The 22,764-nt window shown below is 38.8% G+C and overlaps 1 protein-coding gene across 1 annotated transcript in view; it reads right to left on the bottom strand.

Moving 5' to 3' along the window:
- Window positions 1-22,764, bottom strand: part of Iars1 (isoleucyl-tRNA synthetase 1) — a 72,270-nt gene that overhangs the window by 30,236 nt on the left and 19,270 nt on the right. Inside the window, 13 exon segments of the mRNA XM_020161104.2 lie at window positions 916-999; window positions 7,343-7,429; window positions 8,989-9,183; window positions 9,700-9,773; window positions 10,900-11,026; window positions 12,884-12,982; window positions 13,593-13,684; window positions 14,276-14,398; window positions 15,198-15,293; window positions 18,123-18,183; window positions 18,411-18,498; window positions 19,089-19,236; window positions 21,534-21,651. Of these exon segments, the coding sequence (XP_020016693.2) occupies window positions 916-999; window positions 7,343-7,429; window positions 8,989-9,183; window positions 9,700-9,773; window positions 10,900-11,026; window positions 12,884-12,982; window positions 13,593-13,684; window positions 14,276-14,398; window positions 15,198-15,293; window positions 18,123-18,183; window positions 18,411-18,498; window positions 19,089-19,236; window positions 21,534-21,651 (1,392 nt within the window).

Below are 22,764 nucleotides of genomic sequence, written 5' to 3'. Positions count from 1 at the left end.
AACTCCATACTATCATATAAAATGGGAAAACTATGAGTATTCTGAATGGTTAATAAACAGTATTAAAACACACAGAACTCTTATTTGTGTATGATATCTAACAAATTACAAAGGGGCATACTAGATGTAACCCCAAACTAAAATATGGTGCTGTACCAAGAAAAGAGGAAGGTTGGCCTGGTCCTCACCAAGCGCTACTCTCTCTGCCATGGATATCATCCACAACCCTACCAAGGTGGACATGGGCTCACAAGGAGTGGCCCTCATAGTGCAGTCTAGAACCTGCGTGGCAGAGGCCAGGAATGTTGCTAAATATCCTGCAGGACAGCCCTCACCGTGGAAAAGTACTAGACAAGTGGACAACAGCACCAAGGGCAAGTCAATAGATCACTAAGTCAAGGTACAGCCCCTCTATCTGCTCCTGGGCTGCGCACTGCTGTGCAAAGGTGCGTGGCCATGGGCCTGGGTGAGTGCTGCTTATGACATGGGATACTGAACAAGACCTCTATGCTCCTTTCAACTTGAACACTGTGATTTCATGATCAGAATATTTCAAGCAGTGACTCAAATTTCTCTAAAACCTCTTTAATATTAACTTATTTTCTCTTGCATAAATATATCTTATGAGGCTCTGTAACTAAAAAATTAAAATAAACGATGAGATAATTTTAATACAAACAAGACAGGGAACCTAGAAATCCAAAACAGGTTCTCTTTCATGAAAAGACTTCTAGGTTAGAAATGTCTTACTTAAATAAGCTTAGGGGTTAAAATCAACAACCATGCCAATGTAGCTCTGCATATAATAGAAATCCATGTTTCAGAGCACAATTATGAGCCAGATTTAAGAATTGTGATGAGTCAGATGGGAGGTACTTAAGATTAATTCACACAAGGCAGAGTGCTGCTTTGTACCTGAGGGCATCAGCACCATACTTATGGATGATCGAAACTGGATCAGGATAATTCTTTTTTCGTTTGCTCATTTTTTGGCCATCACTTGTAAAACAAAGAACAGACACCAATTAAGTAAGTAAATAACACCTTGATCTTTATATATAGATACAGATTATCTACAGATAGGAACACATAAATACAAATGAAAAGAAGTAAAGAATTTAGAAGTAAGGTAGTGTTAAGGCACAACAATCAGGCTGTACTGCTGACATTTATAAACTCTTTTTAAATACTATGGTAAGTACATAGGAAGCTTCTGGGCAGAACACAGCAGGAGATGTCCTGGCATTTATTTCAGAGAAGTGAAAGCTTACATTCATACAAGAAACTATATAAATGCTCACGTCATTTTTTTTCAGAATCCCCATACAAGAGAAGCAATCTAGATGCCCTTTGCTGCACCAAAAAAAAAAAAAAAGGGAGGTAGAAGGTTAAATAAACTGCGGTATACTCATGATATGAACCCTAAGACCTCTAACCAATTATGCTGGATTAAAAAAAAAAAGGCAATCTTCCCAAATTAGAGTATTTACTGTTATTCTATTTATATAACATTATTAAAATGCAGAAATGGAGACCAGATTAATGGTTGCAGAGATTGAGAATGGGTGTGGAAGGTTGGGAGGGGTAAATATGGTTACCAAGGCAATAAGGCAGATGGTTGTGGTGTTTAAATCACTCAAAATCTCAACAGTGTTGATGGATACAGAAATTTACACCTGAGAAAGTTATGTACGAGTACATACAACCACATAAGTGCATGTAAAACTGGAGAAATGTGAGTAGTATCAGTGGACTCTGTCACCGTGCTGTTTGTGGTATTATACTATAGTTTACAAATGTGACCACTGGGAGAAATTGGGTAAAGTGTATAAGGCTTTTCTATTATTTTACACAACTACAAGAAAATCTACACTGATGTAAAAAAATTCAATTATAAAAATTAGACAGCAAGTTAGGGGTTGTAGTGCAGCATGCACTGGGGTGGCAGTACAGCATGTGCATAACATGGATAAGGTCCTGGGCTTAATCCCAGCATCAAAATATAGAAAAAAAGGGTTGAAGTCAGCCCGGACAAAATATAAATAACAAAACTTATCTCAAAAACACCAAAATCAAAACCAAACCAAACCAAAACAGATACAGATTATAGAGCCAGATTGCCTGGATTCAAAACTTGATTTTACCGTTCATGCCCTATGTGACCTTCAGCAAGTTACTGTGACTTTCTGTGCTTTGAGTTTCTCCATCTAAGCTTTGAGGATTAAATGGGGCAGGACATGTCCTTGTGCACATGGGGCCTGGCAAAATGAGGATGGACTGAATGTTAGGGGTCATCCCCTTCCTCCTCATATTGCACATGAAGCAGAATGTCTGTGTGGGTAAATGTTGTTTCATTTTAAACTTATTTGTCTTTATTTTTATTCTTAATGACCACAGGTAATGGGAGCAAGGGAAAAGTCTGACTCCCTTATAACACTAAAAAGTGGGAAAAATTCTCATTGGGAGGCAGTCTCAGGATAGAGCCAGATATAGCTCTCACTACCTCTAAGCCTAGCACTCATGGTCCCTGGATCCCAGAGCTTCCTCATACCTTAAAAAGAGAACAACAACAATAAAAAATCAATATTGCAGGACTGATGCACAGATAAAGACTATAAGCAAAAATGCTAAATTAAGCTATTTTATTGCTAGTGGTATCACCAATAGCGCTGTCTGGGAATCATCCCCTGCTCCAACTCCATGAGGCCTGGCCCTTTACATACTCACTCCTTAGAAAACTGTGGACAGAAGATGGTGACTGGAGGGGGGAAGCAGAAAGTGTGCTTCCTAAAGTAAAATTTTGGAGAGATGCTGAAAATACACCTTACAGGAAAAACCACTGAGAAGAGGCAAAACCCCAACTCCTCCACACCCCTAGCCCACACATAGCATCCCCACTCCATGTTAAACAGAGAAACCAGGAGGGCTTCACACCACCAGACGCCAGCTCCTACCAGCTTGAGAGACATAGACCACCAGGTGAGTTAAGTGGTACCAAACTATAGGAAAAGAAAAAGCAAGAAAGTAGAGAGTAACCTCAACTTAGGTACAGACAATCAAACCTTCAAACAACTAAGACAACAAAATGACAGGAATCACCACATACCTATCAGTACTAACACTTAATGTTAATGGACTTAATTCTCCCATCAAAAGGCACTGTTTGACAAAATGAATTAAAAAGGAAGACCCAACAATTTGTTGCTTACAGGAGAACCATCTCACCAACACAAATAAGAATTGGCTTAGGATGAAAGGCTGGAAGAAGATTTACCAAGCCAATGGCCACCGAAAACAGGCAGGAATAGCAATACTTATCTCTGACAAAGTAGACTTCAAACCTAAATTGATCAAACAAGATAAAGAAGGACATTCCATACTAATAAAAGGGGAAATACACCAAAAGGAAATAACAATTATCAACCTATATGAACCCAATATCAATGCACCCAATTTCATCAAACATATCCAGAAGGACCTAAAAGCATATATTAACTCCAATACAGTGGTTGTGGGAGATTTTAACACCACATTATCAACAGATAGGGCATCTAAACAAAAAAATTAATAAAGAAATCCTAGATCTAAAATATACAATAGATCAAATGGACCTACTTGATGTCTACAGAACATTTCATCCAACTTCTACACAATATACATTCTTCTCAGCAGCCCACGGAACCGTCTCCAAAATAGATCATATACTAGGGCACAAAGCAAGCCTCAGCAAATATTAGAAAATAGAAATTATACCATGCATTCTATCTGATCACAATGCAATAAAACTAGAACTCAACAACAAAAACAAAGACAAAAAACATGCAAACAGCTGGAAACTGAATAACTCATTGCTTAATGAACAATGGGTCATTGATGAAATAAAAGAGGACATTAGCCATGAGTGCATATATTAAAAAGACTGAAAGATCCCAAATCAATGACCTAATCATACATCACAATCTCCTAGAAAAACAAGAACAAGCAAATCCCAAAACAAATAGAAGAAGAGAAATAATAAAGAGCTGAAATCAATGAAATAGAAACCAAAAAAAACATTCAAAGAATTAATGAAACAAAAAGTTGGTTCTTTGAAAAAAGAAACAAGACTGACAGACCCCTGGCAAACCTGACTAAAATGAGGAGAGAAAAAACCCAAATTAGTAGAATCAGGAATGCAAATGGGGAGATAACAACAAACACCATGGAAGTCCAGGAAATCATCGGAGACTACTTCGAGAACCTATATTCAAATAAATTAAAAAAACCTTAAAGAAATAGACAAATTTCTACATACATATGATCATCCAAAAAAGAACCAAGAGGATATTAATCACCTGAATAGATCTATAACACAAAATGAAATTGAAGCAGCTATCAAGAGTCTCCTCAAAAAGAAAAGTCCAGGACCTGGTTGGATTCTCTGCTGAATTCTATCAGACCTTTAAAGAAGAACTGATACCAACCCTCCTTAAACTGTTCCACAAAATAGAAAGGGAAGGAAAACTGCCTAACACATTTTATGAAGCCAGTATTACGCTTATCTCAAAACCAGGCAAAGAAACCTCCAAAAAGGAGAACTATAGGCCAATCTCCTTCATGAACATTGATGCAAAAATCCACAATAAAATAAGGGCAAACCGAATTCAACAACACATCAAAAAGATCATTCAAAATACCAAGTAGGCTTCATCGCAGGAATGCAGGGGTGGTTCAACAAACGAAAATCAATAAGCGCAATAAACCACATTAACAGAAGCAAATATAAACACCACTTGATCATCTCAATAGATGCAGAAAAAGCCTTTGATAACATCCAACACCATTTCATGATAAGAGCGCTAAGAAAACTAAGAATAGGAGGAAAGTACCTCAACATTATAAAAGCTATATATGACAAACCTACAGCTAGCATTATACTAAATGGTGAAAAACTGAAACCATTGCCTCTAAAATCAGGAACGAGACAAGGATGCCCACTATCTCCACTCCTATTCAACATAGTACTGGAATTCCTAGTCAGAGTAATTAGGCAAGAAGAAGGGATAAAAGGAATACAAATAGGTAAAGAAACTGTCAAAACATCCCTATTTGCAGACAATATGATCCCATACCTTAAAGACCCAAAAAACTCTACTCAAAAGCTCCTAGACACCATCAATAGCCATAGCAAGGTAGCAGGATATAAAATCATTAGCATTTCTACACACTAATAATGAACACACTGAGAAAGAATATATGAAAACAATCCCATTTACAATAGCCTCAAAAAAAAAATCAAATACCTAGGTGTAAACCTAACAAAGGATGTGAACGACCTCTACAAGGAAAACTATAAACTTCTGAAGAAAGAGATTGAGGAAGACTATAGAAAGTAGAGAGATCTCCCATGCTCATGGATTGGTAGAATCAACATAGTAAAAATGTCTATATTCCCAAAAGTAATCTACATGTTTAATGCAATTCCCATCAAAATTCCAATGACATTCATTAAAGAGATTGAAAAATCTACCATTAAATTCATATGGAAACACAAGAGGCCACGAATAGCCAAGACAATACTCAGTCAAAAGAACAAGGCTGGAGGTATCACGATACCTGACTTCAAACTATATTACAAAGCAATAATGATAAAAACAGCATGGTACTGTCACAAAAACAGACATGAAGACCAGTGGAACAGAATAGAGGACCCAGATATGAAGCCACACAACTATAACCAACTTGTCTTTGACAAAGGCACTAAAAATATAAGATGGAGAACAGACAGCCTATTCTACAAAAACTGCTTGGAAAACTGCTTAGCAGTCTGCAAAATACTGAAACTAGATCCACGTATATCACCCTATACCAATATTAACTCAAAATGGATCAAGGATCTTAATATCAGACCCCAAACTCTAAAGTGGTACAGGAAAGAGTAGGAAATACTCTGGAATTAAAAGGTATAGGAAAGAACTTTTTCAATGGAACTCCAGCAGCTCAGCAACTAAGAGACAGCATAGATAAATGGGACTTCATAAAACTAAAAAGCTTCTGCTCAACAAAAGAAATGGTCTCTAAACTGAAGAGACCACCCTCAGAGTGGGAGTAAATATTTGCCAGCTACACATCAAAGGACTGATAACCAGAATATACAGGAAACTCAAAAAACTAAATTCTCCCAAAATTAATGAACCAATAAAGAAATGGGCAAGTGAACTAAACAGAACTTTCTCAAAAGAAGAAATTCAAATGGCCAAAAAACACATGAATTAATGCTCACCATCCCTAGCAATAAAGGAAATGAAAATTAAAACCACACTAAGATTCCACCTCACCCGTTAGAATAGCCATCATTAGCAACACCACTAACAACAGGTGTTGGTGAGGATGTGGGGGAAAAAGGAACCCTCTTACACTGTTGGTGGGAATGTAAACTAGTACAACCACTCTGGAAAAAAATTTGGAGGCTACTTAAAAAGCTAAAATTGATCTACCATATGATCCAGCAATACCACTCTTGGGGATATACCCAAAAAACTGTGACACAGGTTACTCCAGAGACACCTGCACACCCATGTTTATTGCAGCAGTATTTACAATAGCCAGGCTATGGAAACAGCCAAGATGCCCCACTACTGACGAATAGATTAAGAAAATGTGGTTTCTATACACAATGGAATTTTATGCATTTTGTTCTTGAAGAAGAACGAAATGTTATCATTGGCTGATAAATGGATGGAATTGGAGAACATCATTCTGAGTGAGGTTAGCCTGGCCCAAAAGGACAAAAATCGTATGTTCTCCCTCATATGTGGACATTAGATCAAGGGCAAACACAACAAGGGATTGGACTTTGATCACATGATAAAGCGAGAGCACACAAGGAAGATATGAGGACAGGTAAGACACCTAAAAACTAGCTAGCATTTGTTGCTCTCAATGCAGAGAAACTAAAGCAGATACTTTAAAGCAACTGAGGCCAATAGGAGGGGGGGACCAGGAACTAGAGAAAAGGTTAGTTTAAGAAGAATTAACTTAGAAGGTAAAACACATGCACAGGAAATCAATGCAAGTCAACTCCCTGTATAGCTATCCTTATCTCAACTAGCAAAAACCATTGGTCCTTCCTATTATTGCTTATACTCTCTCTTCAACAAAATTAGAGATAATCGCAAAATAGTTTCTGCCTGGGCGAGGGGGAAGGTGTGGAGAGGGAGGGTGTAGGGGGCTAAGAGAGGTGGTGTGAGAAGTGGGGAGAAATGACTCAAGTATTGTATGCACAGATGAATAAAATAAAAATTAAAAAAAAAAAAAAAGAACAGGGGAACAGGAGGTAGTCACCACAGAGGAGTCCACCTACCTTGCCAGGACAAGCCCATTCACAATCACATTCTTGAAAGGTGGTTGTCCAAAGAGGGCTGTGGCCAGCACCAACAGGGTGTAGAACCTGACAAACAGTAGTTCAGTAAGAACAGAGAACAGGTCCAAGCATAGGAAAAAATGTACTGACTTACCGGACTGAACCTCTGTACTTGATAATCACACACAGGGGTGATTGGGGTTACATAGCAGAACCATGTAAGGAGGGTAAAATATACAGATGCACGGAACCCACTACAGATCAATCAAATTAGAGCCTCTGGTTTGCAAACCTAAATTTTTAAAATTTAAACCAAATAAAGGCCTACAGTGATATGGTGATCTTCTTTCTGCTACCAGGACCCCCAGAAATGCCTGCTGAGAAAGAGCATTTTGCACATGATGTGGGACAACTTGATGACAAAAGATGCAGAAAAGCACTCATGCAGAAGTCAAAAGATAAACTACAGGAACACAGAAAATGCCTCTATTCTGTCAGGTATTATGCCTGTCATTTACACATAGCACACACCCATCATTATCCAGGGGTGGTACAATTGTTACTCTGACATGCTCCTACTGTCCCTGGGGTTATGTTCTTATGTCACCTTGACCTGATCCTGCACAATAAGAGCATCAGGGAACATGAACTGATGAGGAGACCAGACAACCCCAATTCTAAAATAAATACCCTCTTCAATTCCAATGAATGATGTCCCTGGTGCCCAAGAGGTAGCCCAGGCTTGAGGGAATGGAATGCATAACATTAAGGCTTGAATTTAGGAACCAACACAAACTGAAAATAGAAAATGACATGAAAGCAATTCTTAAACACCCCTGTACATGGACCAAAACCCATCCATAAAAAGAAGGAAACTAACCTTTCTTCCAATTAAGATGAGGGTACTGCTTTAATTGTGCAACAGTTAAAAACCAACGCCCACATCAATCTCTGTCTCTCTTTCCACCCACCCACACACTCACACTCTGCTAATCTGGATTTTCAGGAATGTTAATTTATAAGCCTACAGAGTCAACATTTGAGCACATTTCCATCTTCCTTCCACATTTTCAGCACCTACTCTATTGTCCTGTTGCAAATATTCATTAAATGTTTAAGAAAATGGAGCCATGAGCCAGTGGTTCACACCTATAATCCTAGCTATTCAGGAGGCAGAGATCAGGAGTATCGAGGTTCGAGCCTACCTCAGCAAATAGTTCTGTGAGACCCTATCTCGAAAAAACCCTTCACAAAAAAGGGCTGGTGGAGTGGCTCAAGGAATAGGTCCTGAATTCCAGTCAAAGTACCACAAAATAAATTAACAAAAGGAAAAACCTTTAAGTAAATTACTTCAAGTAAACAAGCTGAATATGCATATTAACTGTATTATACCACTTAACTTCCCATTTAACATACAAATGGTACAAAATGTGAAATAGTTCAAATTTTAATACTACAACTTACTTGTAGTGAGAGAAAAGACATTTGAAAGACACATTTGTGTCCGTGCTGGGTGGGAAGAGGAAAAAGGAGTAATGGAGTCTGTCTTGTTTTCTACAATCCAGCACTTAACAGACCCTCAGCAAGTACTCAGTAAAATATTTGCTCAATAAAATAAAATCACCAAAACACAAGAAGGGGTATACCATCCTCTGGTTTGGTCAATCCCTTCAGCGATGAAGTCTGCAGGAAAAGCATCCTCAAACTCCCTCTTGTTTTCAAATGGATAATGAACCTGAGCATAGGGCATGCTGCCACTCTCGAACCAGCAGTCAAACACTTCGGAGATTCTCCGCAGAGATCCTTTCCCACAGCGTGATGGAATGGTCAGGTGGTCAATGCTATCAAACAGAAAGGTGGCCACTTCTATTAATCACAGGAGAACTTGCAGTTTAACTGCCAATAGGAAACACAAAGCCCTGACGAGATATTGCAGTCATGTGTCACAATGATTTGGTAAACAAGGAACTTCTATGCAAAGGTGGTTCCGTAAGATTACAATTTAGTTGAAAAACTTCTACCACTTTGTGACTTTATACTGATCATGAAGGTATAGCACAATGCAGTACTTGTGTTTGTGGTGATGATAACAAACCTACTGTGCTACAAGATGTCCAAAGTGTAGCATATACATAAGAACTGATGAAATAAACAACCATGTCATTGGCTTACATGTTTACTGTACTTCTCATTCTTTCCTACTCCGATTTTAAAATAGTTTGCTATGTTATACTGCCAGCATCCACTTACATGTAATTAACAAGTTAGTGCTGTATGAGTGCAGATCTGAAATTTGCTGCAGATCTTGTTTTAACAAGATGTTAGGACTGAATTGAGTCAAACATTCAGAAACTGACCTCTCTCTGTGGAGATCTGAGACCTTTGCTCCTGACAGTTCTTCAAGCTCTGCCAATGACCCAATGCAAACTACCTGCCATAAACAGAGTTCAAAACAGAAGCACTTTAGAGCCAAAGAGAGTATGCTGAGTTAATGTGAGTGCGGGCATGTTTCATTTTAGAAATCTCTGATATCTTTTAAAAGCTCATTAATGTGCCAATCTGGGCTGAAGGACAGTTATCACCAATATGGATGGCTTACTTCATAAAAGGCCACAAGCTGGTCTCTGAAAAACAAAGTGCTGACTTTTCTACTTTGTTACCCATCCCTACTATCAGAGGGTCCCTACATAAAGAGGATTTTAAACATTCATAGCCCTCATCTAAACAGCTATCTTCTGGAGGATATACTATACACAAATCGTTGTCCAAAACAACCAGCATTAAGTAAAATACCCTAGACTATGGTTCTAAGGCATCTTAGTTTCTTCCTAGAACCTAAATCTGGGTCTTTAACTGGAATCTTCACAAGAAAAAGTAGAGCTAAATTATTATGCTTGAATCATACCAAAATAATCAGCCTAAATCACAAACTGTTAGGATTATGTCTGGGTAAGGAGTTGAGAGAAGGAGCCAGCTGGGGCACCTAGAATGGGATGATCTTCTCACAGGTGCTACACCACTAGCAGCGACTATGAGCTGTCCCTCAGGGAACAGGCTTCTGCTACCTACTGGCACTCATGACCTCTCTCTTCTCCTTGTGTTCAGAACTGAAAGGCTCTGACTCAGCTACTTCACTATTGCCTTACAGGTCCCTATAGGAACTCTAGAAATCCCTGGATGCCACCGCTCATTAGTGTTGCAAAGTTCTCAGCACTGGACAGATGGTCCTCCCATGGAAATAAGCCTATCTGTCTACCTAAATCTTTACACACACAATTTTAGAAGGTGTGTTAACTTTTTTTGGATGTTTCCCCTTTTAATTATCTACAAGGTCAGTTTAACCTTAAGTTAATGCTATAACTAAATATGGGGGTGTTGGGAGGAGAGCAAAGCAATGCAAGAAGGAAACATTTGATGTGTAGATGTCCCTGAGAAAAATACAAACTATATTCTTCACCTTACACAGGAAAAATTTAAAGGTACATTTAAGGAAAAATTTATGCCACATTCACATGGCATAAGTAAAGTCAACACAAGGGTAAACGACCCCACCTCACCTCCTCAAAGTCTTCACTGACCCACAGTGGGATGGGGGTGCCCCAGTATCTGTTTCTGGAGATTGCCCAGTCACGTGCATCCTTCAGCCAATTTCCAAACCGCTTTTCTCACACAAACTCTGGAACCCTGCCATAAACAAATCACCAATCATGTAAGAACGTTAATAAGACATAACTATAAATTATATCCACACAAGTTTTGTGTAATGCTTTGTGAAGTGAACACTGTGCAAACACTGAGCTTACTGCCAGAACATTATCTTCTGAAAGGACAGCACCAGTATATGCAAGTCTGGGTGCCACCAATGATCCATAGCATACACATGCAGCTACTCTCTGCCTCCTCTCTGGTCTTCCTCAACCTTGCACTTTAGGCTCTAGAAATAAAGCAAGTTGCTCAGCATGCAGTTCCTCACTAAATTGCCTCTGCTGCCATGCAGCTCTCCTTCCCTCTGCCATCCCTCCCACTGCTCCTTATCCCTAGGGTTCAGCTCCAGCAGAAATCAGGCTGGAGCACCAGGCTAAACCAGGGTACTCTTCCACCCCACAAGCTCCAAGCTATCCTCTTCCCTTGGCACCGCATCTACCATCCTTCCTTATAAAGCTCAGTTCCTATGTGCACAGCCTCTCCAGGCTATCTTACTAGCATTCTATTCTACTCAGTAACTTACACTTGTGGGGAACTAATGAGCTTATAGCTTTAAAAATGCAAAAGCTGCCAGGCACCAGTGGCTCATGTCTGTACTCCTAGCTACTCTGGAGGCAGAGATTAGGAGGATCACAGCTTGAAGCCACCCTGGACAAATAGTTCAAGAGTCCCCTATCTTGAAAATACCCATCACAAAAATATAGGCCTGGGGGAGTGGCTCAAGGTGTAGGCCCAGAGCTCAAACACCAGTACTGCCAAAAAAAAGAAAAAGCTGTATTTTGGGAAATGAAGATGACTTAGCTAGGAAATATTAGAAAGCTACAGTTTATAAGCATTTCCTTTACTGCCCTGAGGTTCTCCTGATTCTCTCAAAATCAAATGCAGTGTTTTAGTCTAGTTGTATCCTAGAGAAGCACAGAGCAAACTCTAAACTCTCAGTGAAAAGCATTCTTCTGAAACACATATATTCGAGCCTTGTTTCATTTTGCACACAAGTTGAAAGGACACTGCTTGGGCTATCCTAAGTCTGTGCTTTGGCTTCTCTATAAGCCAAGGACAAGAGACATCAACTATTCCAAGAACTGAAGCACCCAAAATGGTTAAGTATAAATGGCTTTGGCAGACACAGACCAAAATAATGTTCATTCTGAAAATGACTATTTAGGAGGATCACAGATTTGGAGCATAACCAAATTTTTTTCCTCAAAGTCATTCCATCCTTTTAATTAGTTCTTTATCCTTCTGGAATTAATTTTTATGAGTAATATATGGTAGAATCTACCACATATCTAATCAGTATTTTTCCAATTAAAAAATTAAGTTGTATATTTAAAAAAGTCATTTCATTCTGTAAATCATGTAAGTGGCAGTTGCTTATTTCCATTATGTTTTAAATAAGACAAACGTTTCCTTAAATGCTATATTATTAAGAAGGATATTACTAGTCTGGGTGCCAGTGGCACACACCTATAATCCTAGTTTTTCAGGAGGGAGAGATCAGGAGGATTGCAGTTTGAAGTCAGCCCAGGCAAATAGTTCATGAGACCCTATCTCAAAAATGCCCAACACAAGACAGGGTTGGGGGAGTGGTTCAAGTGATAAGATGCCTGCCTAGCAAGTGTGAGGCCCTGAGTTCAAACCCCAGTACCACAAAAAGAAAAACAAAAAAGAATATTACTTTTGTTGTGTAAGATTAAATGCTATGTTGTACTCCTTAACATACAGAAGAGGCAGCTATTACAATAAACAATAAGAGATGGCTGTTACTTTGGAGGGAGTATAAACTATACTAACTACCTGCAAAGGACAATGTGAAGAAACACAGCTCATGCTCACCAGTAACACAGGTCATTGTTCTTCAGAAGCTGGTCCACCATGTGTTCCACACGCACAAACCAGCTGGGTACTGCTTTGTAAATGAGGGGAGTATCTGATCTAGGGAGGCAGAAAGGCAGATACAGCTGGTCAGAAGATAAATACAGGTGCCCAGGCAAGATTGGTTTTTATCCTCTTATTAACATTACCACCATTACTACTCAGCCTACAAAACTCTAAATCTAAAAAATTGTCCATATCTCTTTATGATATCAAGAAAGTGGTAACAGCCAATAAAGAACAAGACTACAAAGAAAATCACAGATCTGTTGATGACAGTTTTCTCAGGTATAATGTGAACATCAGCACAGAGGAGGAAATGCAGGGACTGAATTTCATAATGCTGAATATTATATATCCATCTGGGTATTTACACTTGATATACCAATTTCTCAATAAATTCCATTGTAAAATTTCAGAGATGATTCTCATCCTAAAAAAATATGGCCACAGCACAAAACAGATTTGTGTATGTCTTTTTCTCACACAACTCCTGAGGAAAGAGACAACTTCATGCATTCATAAAACTCCAAAAATTGAAGAGGGCAATTTCTGAACACTAACTCTACATGATACCCATGCGATGGACACCACAAATATGAAGGCATGGCACACACAAGTATATCCATAAATTTGAAGCTCCAGCTACAAAAGTCTTTTCTCTTCTCACCTCCAGCAGAAAGGGTAGCTGTGAGTGAAGGTACTGGCAATAAGAAGTCGGCCCTGTTCCTTCAAGGTCCTGATGATATTTTTGTCAGCGTCCTGTTAAAAAAATGAAAAATTTAGTCATTTAAACATCCTACAATACTTACTAACAATACTCATTACTAAATTCTGACATTTTGTTATGGATAAAAGATAAAAATAACACGTTATTTAAAAATAATGTATCCAGGCTGCTAGGGCTATTACTCAGTGGGAGAGCACTTGCCTAGCATGCACAAGGCCTAGGATTCAATCCCTAACATTGCACTTCAAAACAAAACAAAACCATAATTTTTAACCACTTAAGTATTTGGAAGTCCATACCATAACATTTTAGGTTTTCAATCAGAAATGATCGCCCCAAGATCCTAAGGCTGCTTCATGAAACATACAGAAGAATATACTTTTTCTGATTCTGCCCCATAAACTATAGTACACTTCTAAAAATACTAGACTTTTGAGAGTGGCTGATGATGTATATCTTTGCTGATCTATGTGCTGAAACAAAGTAAAAACAACTTCCTGGAGTAATTACAATACAATTACAAATAATGAAGAATAACTAGTTCCATTAATTTCCTTACTAGGAAGAAACTGGTTGATGAAGTAGTCAGACCAACATCCTTCTATGTCCTACAGACTACAGACCTTAACATACTGTCCCACAAAATGTGTCACTTCTGCTGTGAAGCAGCCTGAGGCATCCACAGGGCAAATAGGAAGTGAGTCTTTCTGAATAATGTCGAAGTCCATACAGATCCGATAGTCATCCTGGGAGGGAAAGAATAAAATAGTGTATGGATGGGTGTGGGGAAAGAGGAAAGCATGAAGTGATAGATTTATAAGAGAATTTTTCAATATTCTAATATACATATCTAATCAACTTATCCCTAACTGAAGGTGACTCAAGGACCATTTACAGACCCAAAAGCCTCACAGCTGGATAAGGATTAGATCATCTAGACCAATATTCCCAACCACTATCGAGTGATTCATGAAAGTTTTAAAACTAAATCAACTTTGGTTTATAATAGCAGTATACATGCACAAAAGTAATGTAAGTATAGGAATGAAGTTATTTAGTATGAAATGATGGCTTGCCATCAGCCAAGGGACACTCTGAAGGATGGCAACACTGATCTGAATCCAAGGTATTCCCTTTTAAATAAGTAAACTGAGTCGCACATGGCACAGCTTCTCCAGGTTTGCACCATGATGCTTCAGATATAGAGCTAAAGAGGTTTAATAATTAGAGCTCATATCAGATGATGCTCTGAGCACTTTACATATTAGTTCATTTCACCCTAACAGGGTGTTATGAGAAAGGCAGACAGGTGTACTAGGATTTCAGTGGTCTGCAACAGCTCAGGACTTGACTTCAAGAAGTCACCTCAGGATGAATGAAAATGGCAGAATTAAGTTTTATGTGCCATCCTGGAGGCAATGAGCCAGAAAAGCTAACTCTACGGTCCTGAGTGAGGCGCTAGAGGAGACACGTGACAGCATCCCATAAAAAATAGTCACTGATATTTACTTCTCATAAATATGTCTGCAAGATTATGCTACTCACAGCACCAAAGTAAGGAGCCTGATGCACAACCCCTGTACCTTCTTCCTCTTTCACATAGTGGTCCACAAGCACAGTGAACGCACCATTCTCTTTACACTGGAAAAGAAAGGATGGCAAGAATCAGGATGAAATACTACTGCATCAAAATTATAAGAGCCTGAAAGAGGCTTAACATGTATATTTTCAGAGATAGAAGAGACAGAGTAACTTAGGTTGGGAAGAAACAGGCTGATTCAATACATCTTTTACACATGACACAATTATCTTTACACTTGCAGATAAAATTTCCAATTTCTTTGGCCACATAAAACTGGGCTTCATTATTCTCAACCTGCACCCTGGCCCCAGCATGAGTTTAGCATAGTTTCAGGAAATGCACTCCCTTCTTAGCATGTGTAGCCTTGATTCAATCTCCAGCAACAAATCCACAAACAAGCAAAGCTCTCTCACCCCCACAAATTATTCACTTCCTAGTATATTTTCACTCAACACATGTGCTTTGCTTCGCCTTTTCTTTTCAAGTGAGCTCAAACTGTCCATTCATAAAAGGCAAATCTTGAAAAGAACAAGCCGGGGAATCAAGTAGGTTCTACAGGTATCCACTTAGGAAGATTAAGGAAGAAAGTGTTCAATTAGATTTTCTTTGGAGCAGCAATAACATCTGACTAGTATATATAATGCTAGATCTACTTTTTTAACCTTTATCTCTTCATATTTCTTTCCACATATCCTTTGTTTCAGCTAAACTGGCCCTTTGCTGTCCTACCTCTCTGCATTGGTAAAAAGTACATTCACAAATGACTTTCATTTTCAATTCCTGTAATTCTGAAAAAAAGGTGTTAGTATTCCCATGTTTTAGAAATACTCTGGTCTTATTTACATTTCACGGATGAGCAAACTCAGAATAAAGATTAAGTGACTTGTCACACTAACAGTGATGAAGCCTGCACCTGAAGTGAGGTTTTCTGGTCTATCGAATACAATGTTATTTTTAACTACATCATATATCTCTGTTTAGTACTTTAACTGTGAATTTTTTTTTAATTGCTGTAACTCAAATAACCTTGCAACATTTTGGAAGGTTAAGGTAAGATAGGTGTTAAAAGGTATGTCCTTGACAGTTTAAAAATGGGCCTACTATACATGAAGAAAGGGCCTCACTGCATCCTGGTCTCTCAAGGTTCAGCTCGGGACCCATTCATGCCAAGGTTGGGCAGCCTTCTTGGCCAGGTCAGCAGATATGGTCAAGGGCTGCAATGGTGCCACTATGGCAGAATCTACAATCATAGCTTCACTTATTATTTCAGAACAGTGTACACTAGGCAACTTTGTCCCAAGTCAAAGAGTTTGCAGTATCTGTGTAAAATTCACCGAAGGGCTTAGTTATTCCTGAAGGCTTATTTAATGAATAATTTAACCTATTCTGGGCAGACCCCCGACTTTAGCTGAAATTCCTTTCTAGTGTGGCCATGTGCATTGTTCTGAGAGGGCTAAACTTTCTTGAGGTTCTCAACAGATTCAGAAAAAGATTCAGAAAGAGTTCTTGATCAAAAGAAAAGGTTTTGGACAGAGAACATGCTATAACATACAAGAAAGAAATCAGTCAGGAAATATTTCAAAGGAAGAAGCTAATGAAGCATGCTTCTTTTAGATGGCATCTGAGTTCAGACTTGAAGAGTGAGTTGAACTCAGGAGATAAATCAAATAATGGTGAAAGACATTTAAAATGGGAAGAACACTTAATGCAGAAGGCAGAGATGGGAAAGGCAAGGAGAATTTGGGGATGTGATTAGAAAGCAGGTATGTGGCACACTAAGCTGAGAAGCAGGGCAAGGTCTCCTCCAGAATGCTGGCAAATGGCTAAAAGTGGGAAAAGCTGGGTACAGTGGCTAGTGCCCTGTAATAATCCTAGCTACTCGAGAGGCAGAGATCAGGAGGATTGTGGTTTGAAGCCGGCCTGGGTAAATAGTTCATGAGACCCCCCCATCTCAAAAATACCCAACACAAAAATGGGCTGGTGGAGTGGCTCAAGTGGCAAAGTGCCTGCCTAGCAAGCATGAGGCCAAGAGTTCAAACCCTAGTACCATCCCCCCAACATGAGAAAAAAAACAAACAGTGTGGAGAAAACTACAGATAGATAACAGACACCCTGGGTACAGGACACAAATGGTAAAGTTCTCCAGCATCAACCGATTTCTTTCCAAGGTGAACAAGAATTGTGAGGGTCAGCAGGTGTTGCGTCCTGGGTTCCGATGTAAGTGATATGTCTGACTGATTGCAATTCTTATCAGAGTGAAAGCCAGGCCTGAGGGTATTTCTCATGATCTTATTACAAGGCTTTTAAATAAGGACCAAGGAGAATTTTCTGCTTACCGTGTTCTTTCCTGATGGTAGTGGGTGGGTTACTCAGCTATAGCTGTGGATTCTCCATTGTTAAAAAATGAAAACCACATAAAATGGCTTTATGACTCTGAAGAGAACTAAGGTGCTAAATGTATGAGCTATTATATGTGCCTAGATTTAAACCACCTACCATGTCAACTTTCTTGAAGGAATTTTATTTAGTTTTACATATGATATTTTATTCTGAGAACTATCTTAAATTTTTTTGAGAATAACTCAAAAAAGTTCCCCAGGTACACAATAGGGAATGAAAATATACACATTTAAATCCAATCAAATGTAAAGTTATTCCTTCTGTAATTTGAGAAAATGATTTAAACAATCCCCACATAATCTTAATTATTAAAATAAGAAGGCAGCAAAATTTAATTTTGATAATCCTGAAGTAGACTTGTGGATTTAGGCACACTCATGATAACAGCATAACAATAAGACAATTTAAATTCCACTCATCACTTCACTTCAGTTATCAAAGTAATGGAAGTAAAGAGCTGCTGAGTAGCTAGTGGTCCCTCAGCTTACCTTCATAAAATAGTCGAACAAAGGCTTGTATTTCTTGCCTTTAAGATAGGCACCAGGAAATCTGGAAAAATGAGAAAGGTTAAAATCAAAGGAATGAGGCTTCAGTCAAATGAAGTCACCATTCTCTGGTTATGCTGCTCCTATACTTAGGACTTAAAACTCACAGCTTTAGGAAAATAAAGCTTGTCTCTTTTTAAAACTAAACACACACACACACACACACAGAGACACACAGAGAGACAGAGAGAGAGAGAGAGAGAGAGAGAGAAAACTAATTTAAGTAATTACCTTTCAAGGATCTCATAGTCACTCTTCAACTTGTAGAGGGCTGTTAATCTGGCTTCCATTAAAATGAACAATTTTCCTCTGGTAACATCTATGAGAACAAGAGAAAAAGTGGAACTCAGTTATATACAGACTGGCTGACTCGGACGACACGAATCAGACATACTTCTTTTGTTAAGGAGCTTCATTATCACCTGCACCTAGTGTGCCCAGAACTCATAGAGGAGCACTAAAAAGAACACCATGGTGCACTGCGTTTCAGTAAGGCAGCTGGCACTCTATCCATTTTAGGGAAATTAACCTTTATTTTCTCCTTCCAAAGGCAATATAAGAGAATGTTTAAAAATCATAACATTAGCTGGACATTGGTGGCTCACGCCTATAATCCTAGCTACTCAGGAAGCAGAGATCAGAAGAATTGCAGTTCGAAGCCATACTGGGCAAACATTTGAGACCCTATCTCAAAAAAACCTTCACAGAAATGGGATGGTAGAGTGGCTCAAGATGTAGGCCCTGAGTTCAAGCCCTAGTACCACCAAAAAAAAAATCATTTTAACCATTTGTAACAGGCATTGAACATGTTAGAATGTTTTACTTCAAAAAGAAATGTAAGCTTCCACTTTCCCCAAATAGAAAATTGTCTCGTCAATATTAATCACAAGCAACCAGGCTCACACTTACCTTTAATCTTTACATATTGCATATCTGGATTAACACATACAGCAAGGTTACTAGGTAGAGTCCAGGGAGTGGTTGTCCAAGCAACTAAAGATATATTTTCATCTTCCTCCAATGGGAAAGTTACAAATACTGAAGGATCTTGAACATCCTGAAGTAAATCAAGGGAAAGTATTTTCTATAAATCCATAATAACAGAAATGTAATAAAAGGGAACTGATCTTAAACAGGACTAAAATATATATATTTTCAGGATAAAATGAACACTTAAAATGAGTGTTTCCTGGACTGGTGGAGTGGCTCAAGTGTTAGAGTGCCTGCCTAGTGTGCATGAAGTTGAGTTCAAACCCCAATACTGCCAAAACATAAAAATAAAATAAAAAAAGAATGCATAAAGTGAAGATCATCTGCTTTTTTATAAAAACACCATATGGAAGGTAGCAAACCAACTCAAGGTTACCCATATCACACGTAGAATCTTTAAGACATAATGTTTAACACACAAGGTAAGGTGCAGAAGGAGCACAGTGATTTTAAAAACATGCAGAATATAATACAGTGTTTTGAGATACTTATGTAGATAATGGAAGTATAAAAATATGTGAGAATAAACACCAAATTCAACACGGGGGTTAATTTTCAGAATGTAAGACAGGACACAAATAAGCAAACTACAATATACATAAAATATAGAGGGCAGAGAGCAAGGTTGTAAACTACAAGTGATACAGCTCAAGAGCTAACTCTGCCAAACTCTGAGCATGGCTCTTTCTTTTACACAACTACTGCTGGTTACGATCCCTAAAGAATCCCAGCTGTCGCCATCAACACAGAGCAAGAACAAAAGACTCCTGACCTAGGCCTATACCCCAATACCAGCAGGAAATAGCCAAAGATTTCTCATTTCAAAAAGATTTTAGGGTTGCTAGTCCTTGAGTGAGAGATACTAGGTAGCAGTTAACCACTAGTGATGGGGATATGCAAAAGGAACCTAAAATGCATGATTCTTCAAGGTTGCCTAGAGAACACTTAATGGCCTCCATTACATTTAAAATAGCCCTCTTAGGTCATGGGATAACACAAGATGTTTTTGAGTACAGAAAATACTACAAGACAACTAACTACAGTTAGTTGTACTAAGATATAAGATATAAAATAAGTACTAAGATATAAGATATAAAATAAGTACTAAGATATAAGATATAAAAAATGAGCTGGGCACTGGTGGCTTATGCCTAGCTACTCATGAGGCAGAGTTCAGGAGGATCAAAGTTTGCAGCCAGCTGAAGCAAATAGTTCTTGAGACCCTATCTTGAAAATACCCAATATGAATCAGGGCTGGCATAATGGCTCAAGTGGTAGAGCACCTGCTTAGCAAGCATGAGGCTCTGAGTTCAAACCCCAGTTCCACCAAAAAAAATAAAATCAATGCATCAGAAATAAAGATAATGGTTATTATGGTAGGCAGCTAAGCTGAAGGGACAGTGAGCAAGGAGATTTTGGTACGATGATATGGTTCTTTTTTACTTTATCTGGGTGCACAGATAACCAATGATTTGCAAAGAATTATAAAAGAGGTGGGGAAGAGAAAAAAAGAGGGAGTAGGAGGAAAGAGACCTTCAGATTAAAATAGACTTGCTGTCTGGTGGTATGGCTCACCTGGTAGAGTGCCCACCTCACAAGTGGGAGGCCCTGAGTTCAAAGCCAGATTTTTATGGCTTAAATCTGTGTCTCCCCAAAATATCTATTTTGGAACCCAAGACTCAATGTAATAGTATTAAGAGATGGGGCTTGACCAGATAATTAAGTCATGAAGAGCTGTTATAAAAGGAATTGGGTCTGGGTGCCAGTGGCTCACTTCCGTAATCCTAGCTATTCAGAAGGCAGAGATCAGGAAGATTTCTGTTTGAGGTCAGCCTAGGCAAACAGTTTACGAGATCCTATCTTGAAAACACCCAACACATAAAAGGGCTGGCAGAGTGGCTGGTAGAGGCTCCATGTTCAAACCCAGAACCCACCCCCCAGAATTTTTTTCTTCCAAACAGTGATCACAGATAAGGCATTAAATCACCCCAGCCAGCAGCCCTGAAGAAATGGAGACTGGAGGAAAGGATGCCAGAACTGGATCTGTTATTGATGACAGAGGCACAAACACATGGTCAAAACAAGCAAAATTGATCACATTAAGATATATTATAGCACAAAGCTGTGAGTTCAAACTCCAGTCCTACCAAAAACAACCAAAAATCATACTGCAAAAGGCAAATCAGATATCCAACAGGGGAAGATCCCTCAATTTTATGCTTAACAGAGTCTTTGTACAGCACTGCCCAGTGACCAATGCCTGGGGCTGAACTTCCACATCAGAAATACCTGAGAATTTTACCCTGGTCACAGCCATTCGACCTACAGCCTCAGTGCTGAAAGACAACTCAGCATTTCACATACCTTGTAATTCTGGTGTGATTCGAAGTTAGAAAGGGGAGTGCTGCATGGGGTGGAGAAAGGCATGACTTTCACACCTCTATAAACAAGGCCTTTATCATAGAGTTGTTTGAAGACCCACCTAGCAAGTTAAAAGATGAAGTTTTACAATGACATATCCAAAACCCATTTATTCAAATGCAAACATTTATGCCAATTTCTATTTAGTGTTTTTGTCTACAGAAGTGGAAAAAAAATAAATGTGCCATTTGAGGACTTGCTGGTAAGCTACAACATTAATATCTAAATGTAGACATTAAAAATATTATTGCTGGGTGCTGGTAGCCCACGCCTGTAATCCTAGCTATTTGGGAGGCTCAGATTAGGAGGACTGATATTTGAGGCCAATCTGAGCAAATAGTTCAAGAGACCCCCATCTCCAAAATAACCAGAGCAAAATGGACTGGAAGAATGGCTCAAGCCACAGACTACCTGTTCTGCAAGTTCGAAGCCCTGAGTTCAAATTCCAGTCCCAGCAAAACAAAAAAGGTATTATTGGGCTGAAGGTGTGAGTCAAGTAGTAGTGTTCCTGCCTAGCAAGTGCAGGGCCATATACATCCAGTACCACCAAAAAACAAACCAAACCAAAAAGCTATTATCAGGGCTGCAAATGTAGCTTAGTGTTAAGAGTTCATCTCAGTACTGCAACCAATCAAGTAAACAAAAGCTAGGCTCTACTGACATGGAAGGATGTTCATAACATAATATTGAGAAAGGCAAATGTGCCAGGTGCTGGTGGCTCACTCCTGTAATCCTTATTCCCATGGGCTTAAATAAAACTTAAAAAAAAAAAACTTGGTATTTTAAAACAAAATTCTCACTGGGTGTGGTGGTGCATGCATGCCTGTAATCTCAGCACTTGAGAGGCTGGGGCAGGAGGATCACACTTCAAGGCCAGTCTGGGTTACATAGTGAGATACCATCTTAAAATAAAAATCCCCAAGTTTAAGTTCAATTTAAATTATATCTTTTGCATTAATCAGAGTAAAGGAAGAGAACAGATTTGATATAATGACCAGCATTTAAGCATAAGAGCCATAAGGAGGGGAGGGGGAAGATGGCCCAAATAATGTATACTTATGTAAGTAAATGTAAAGCCATAAAATTAGCTGTGAGTTCAAACAAGTCACACTTGCCTTTATCTCAAGCAGAGTCTGAATCCAATCAAGGCCCAACCCATGGTACTCTCCAGACC

Source organism: Castor canadensis, chromosome 13 (genome assembly GCF_047511655.1).
Source record: "Castor canadensis chromosome 13, mCasCan1.hap1v2, whole genome shotgun sequence".
In the NCBI taxonomy this organism is placed as follows: Eukaryota; Metazoa; Chordata; class Mammalia; order Rodentia; family Castoridae; genus Castor; species Castor canadensis.
The sequence above is the reverse complement of the archived record's forward strand: the minus strand, read 5'-3'. Positions and strand labels throughout refer to the sequence as shown.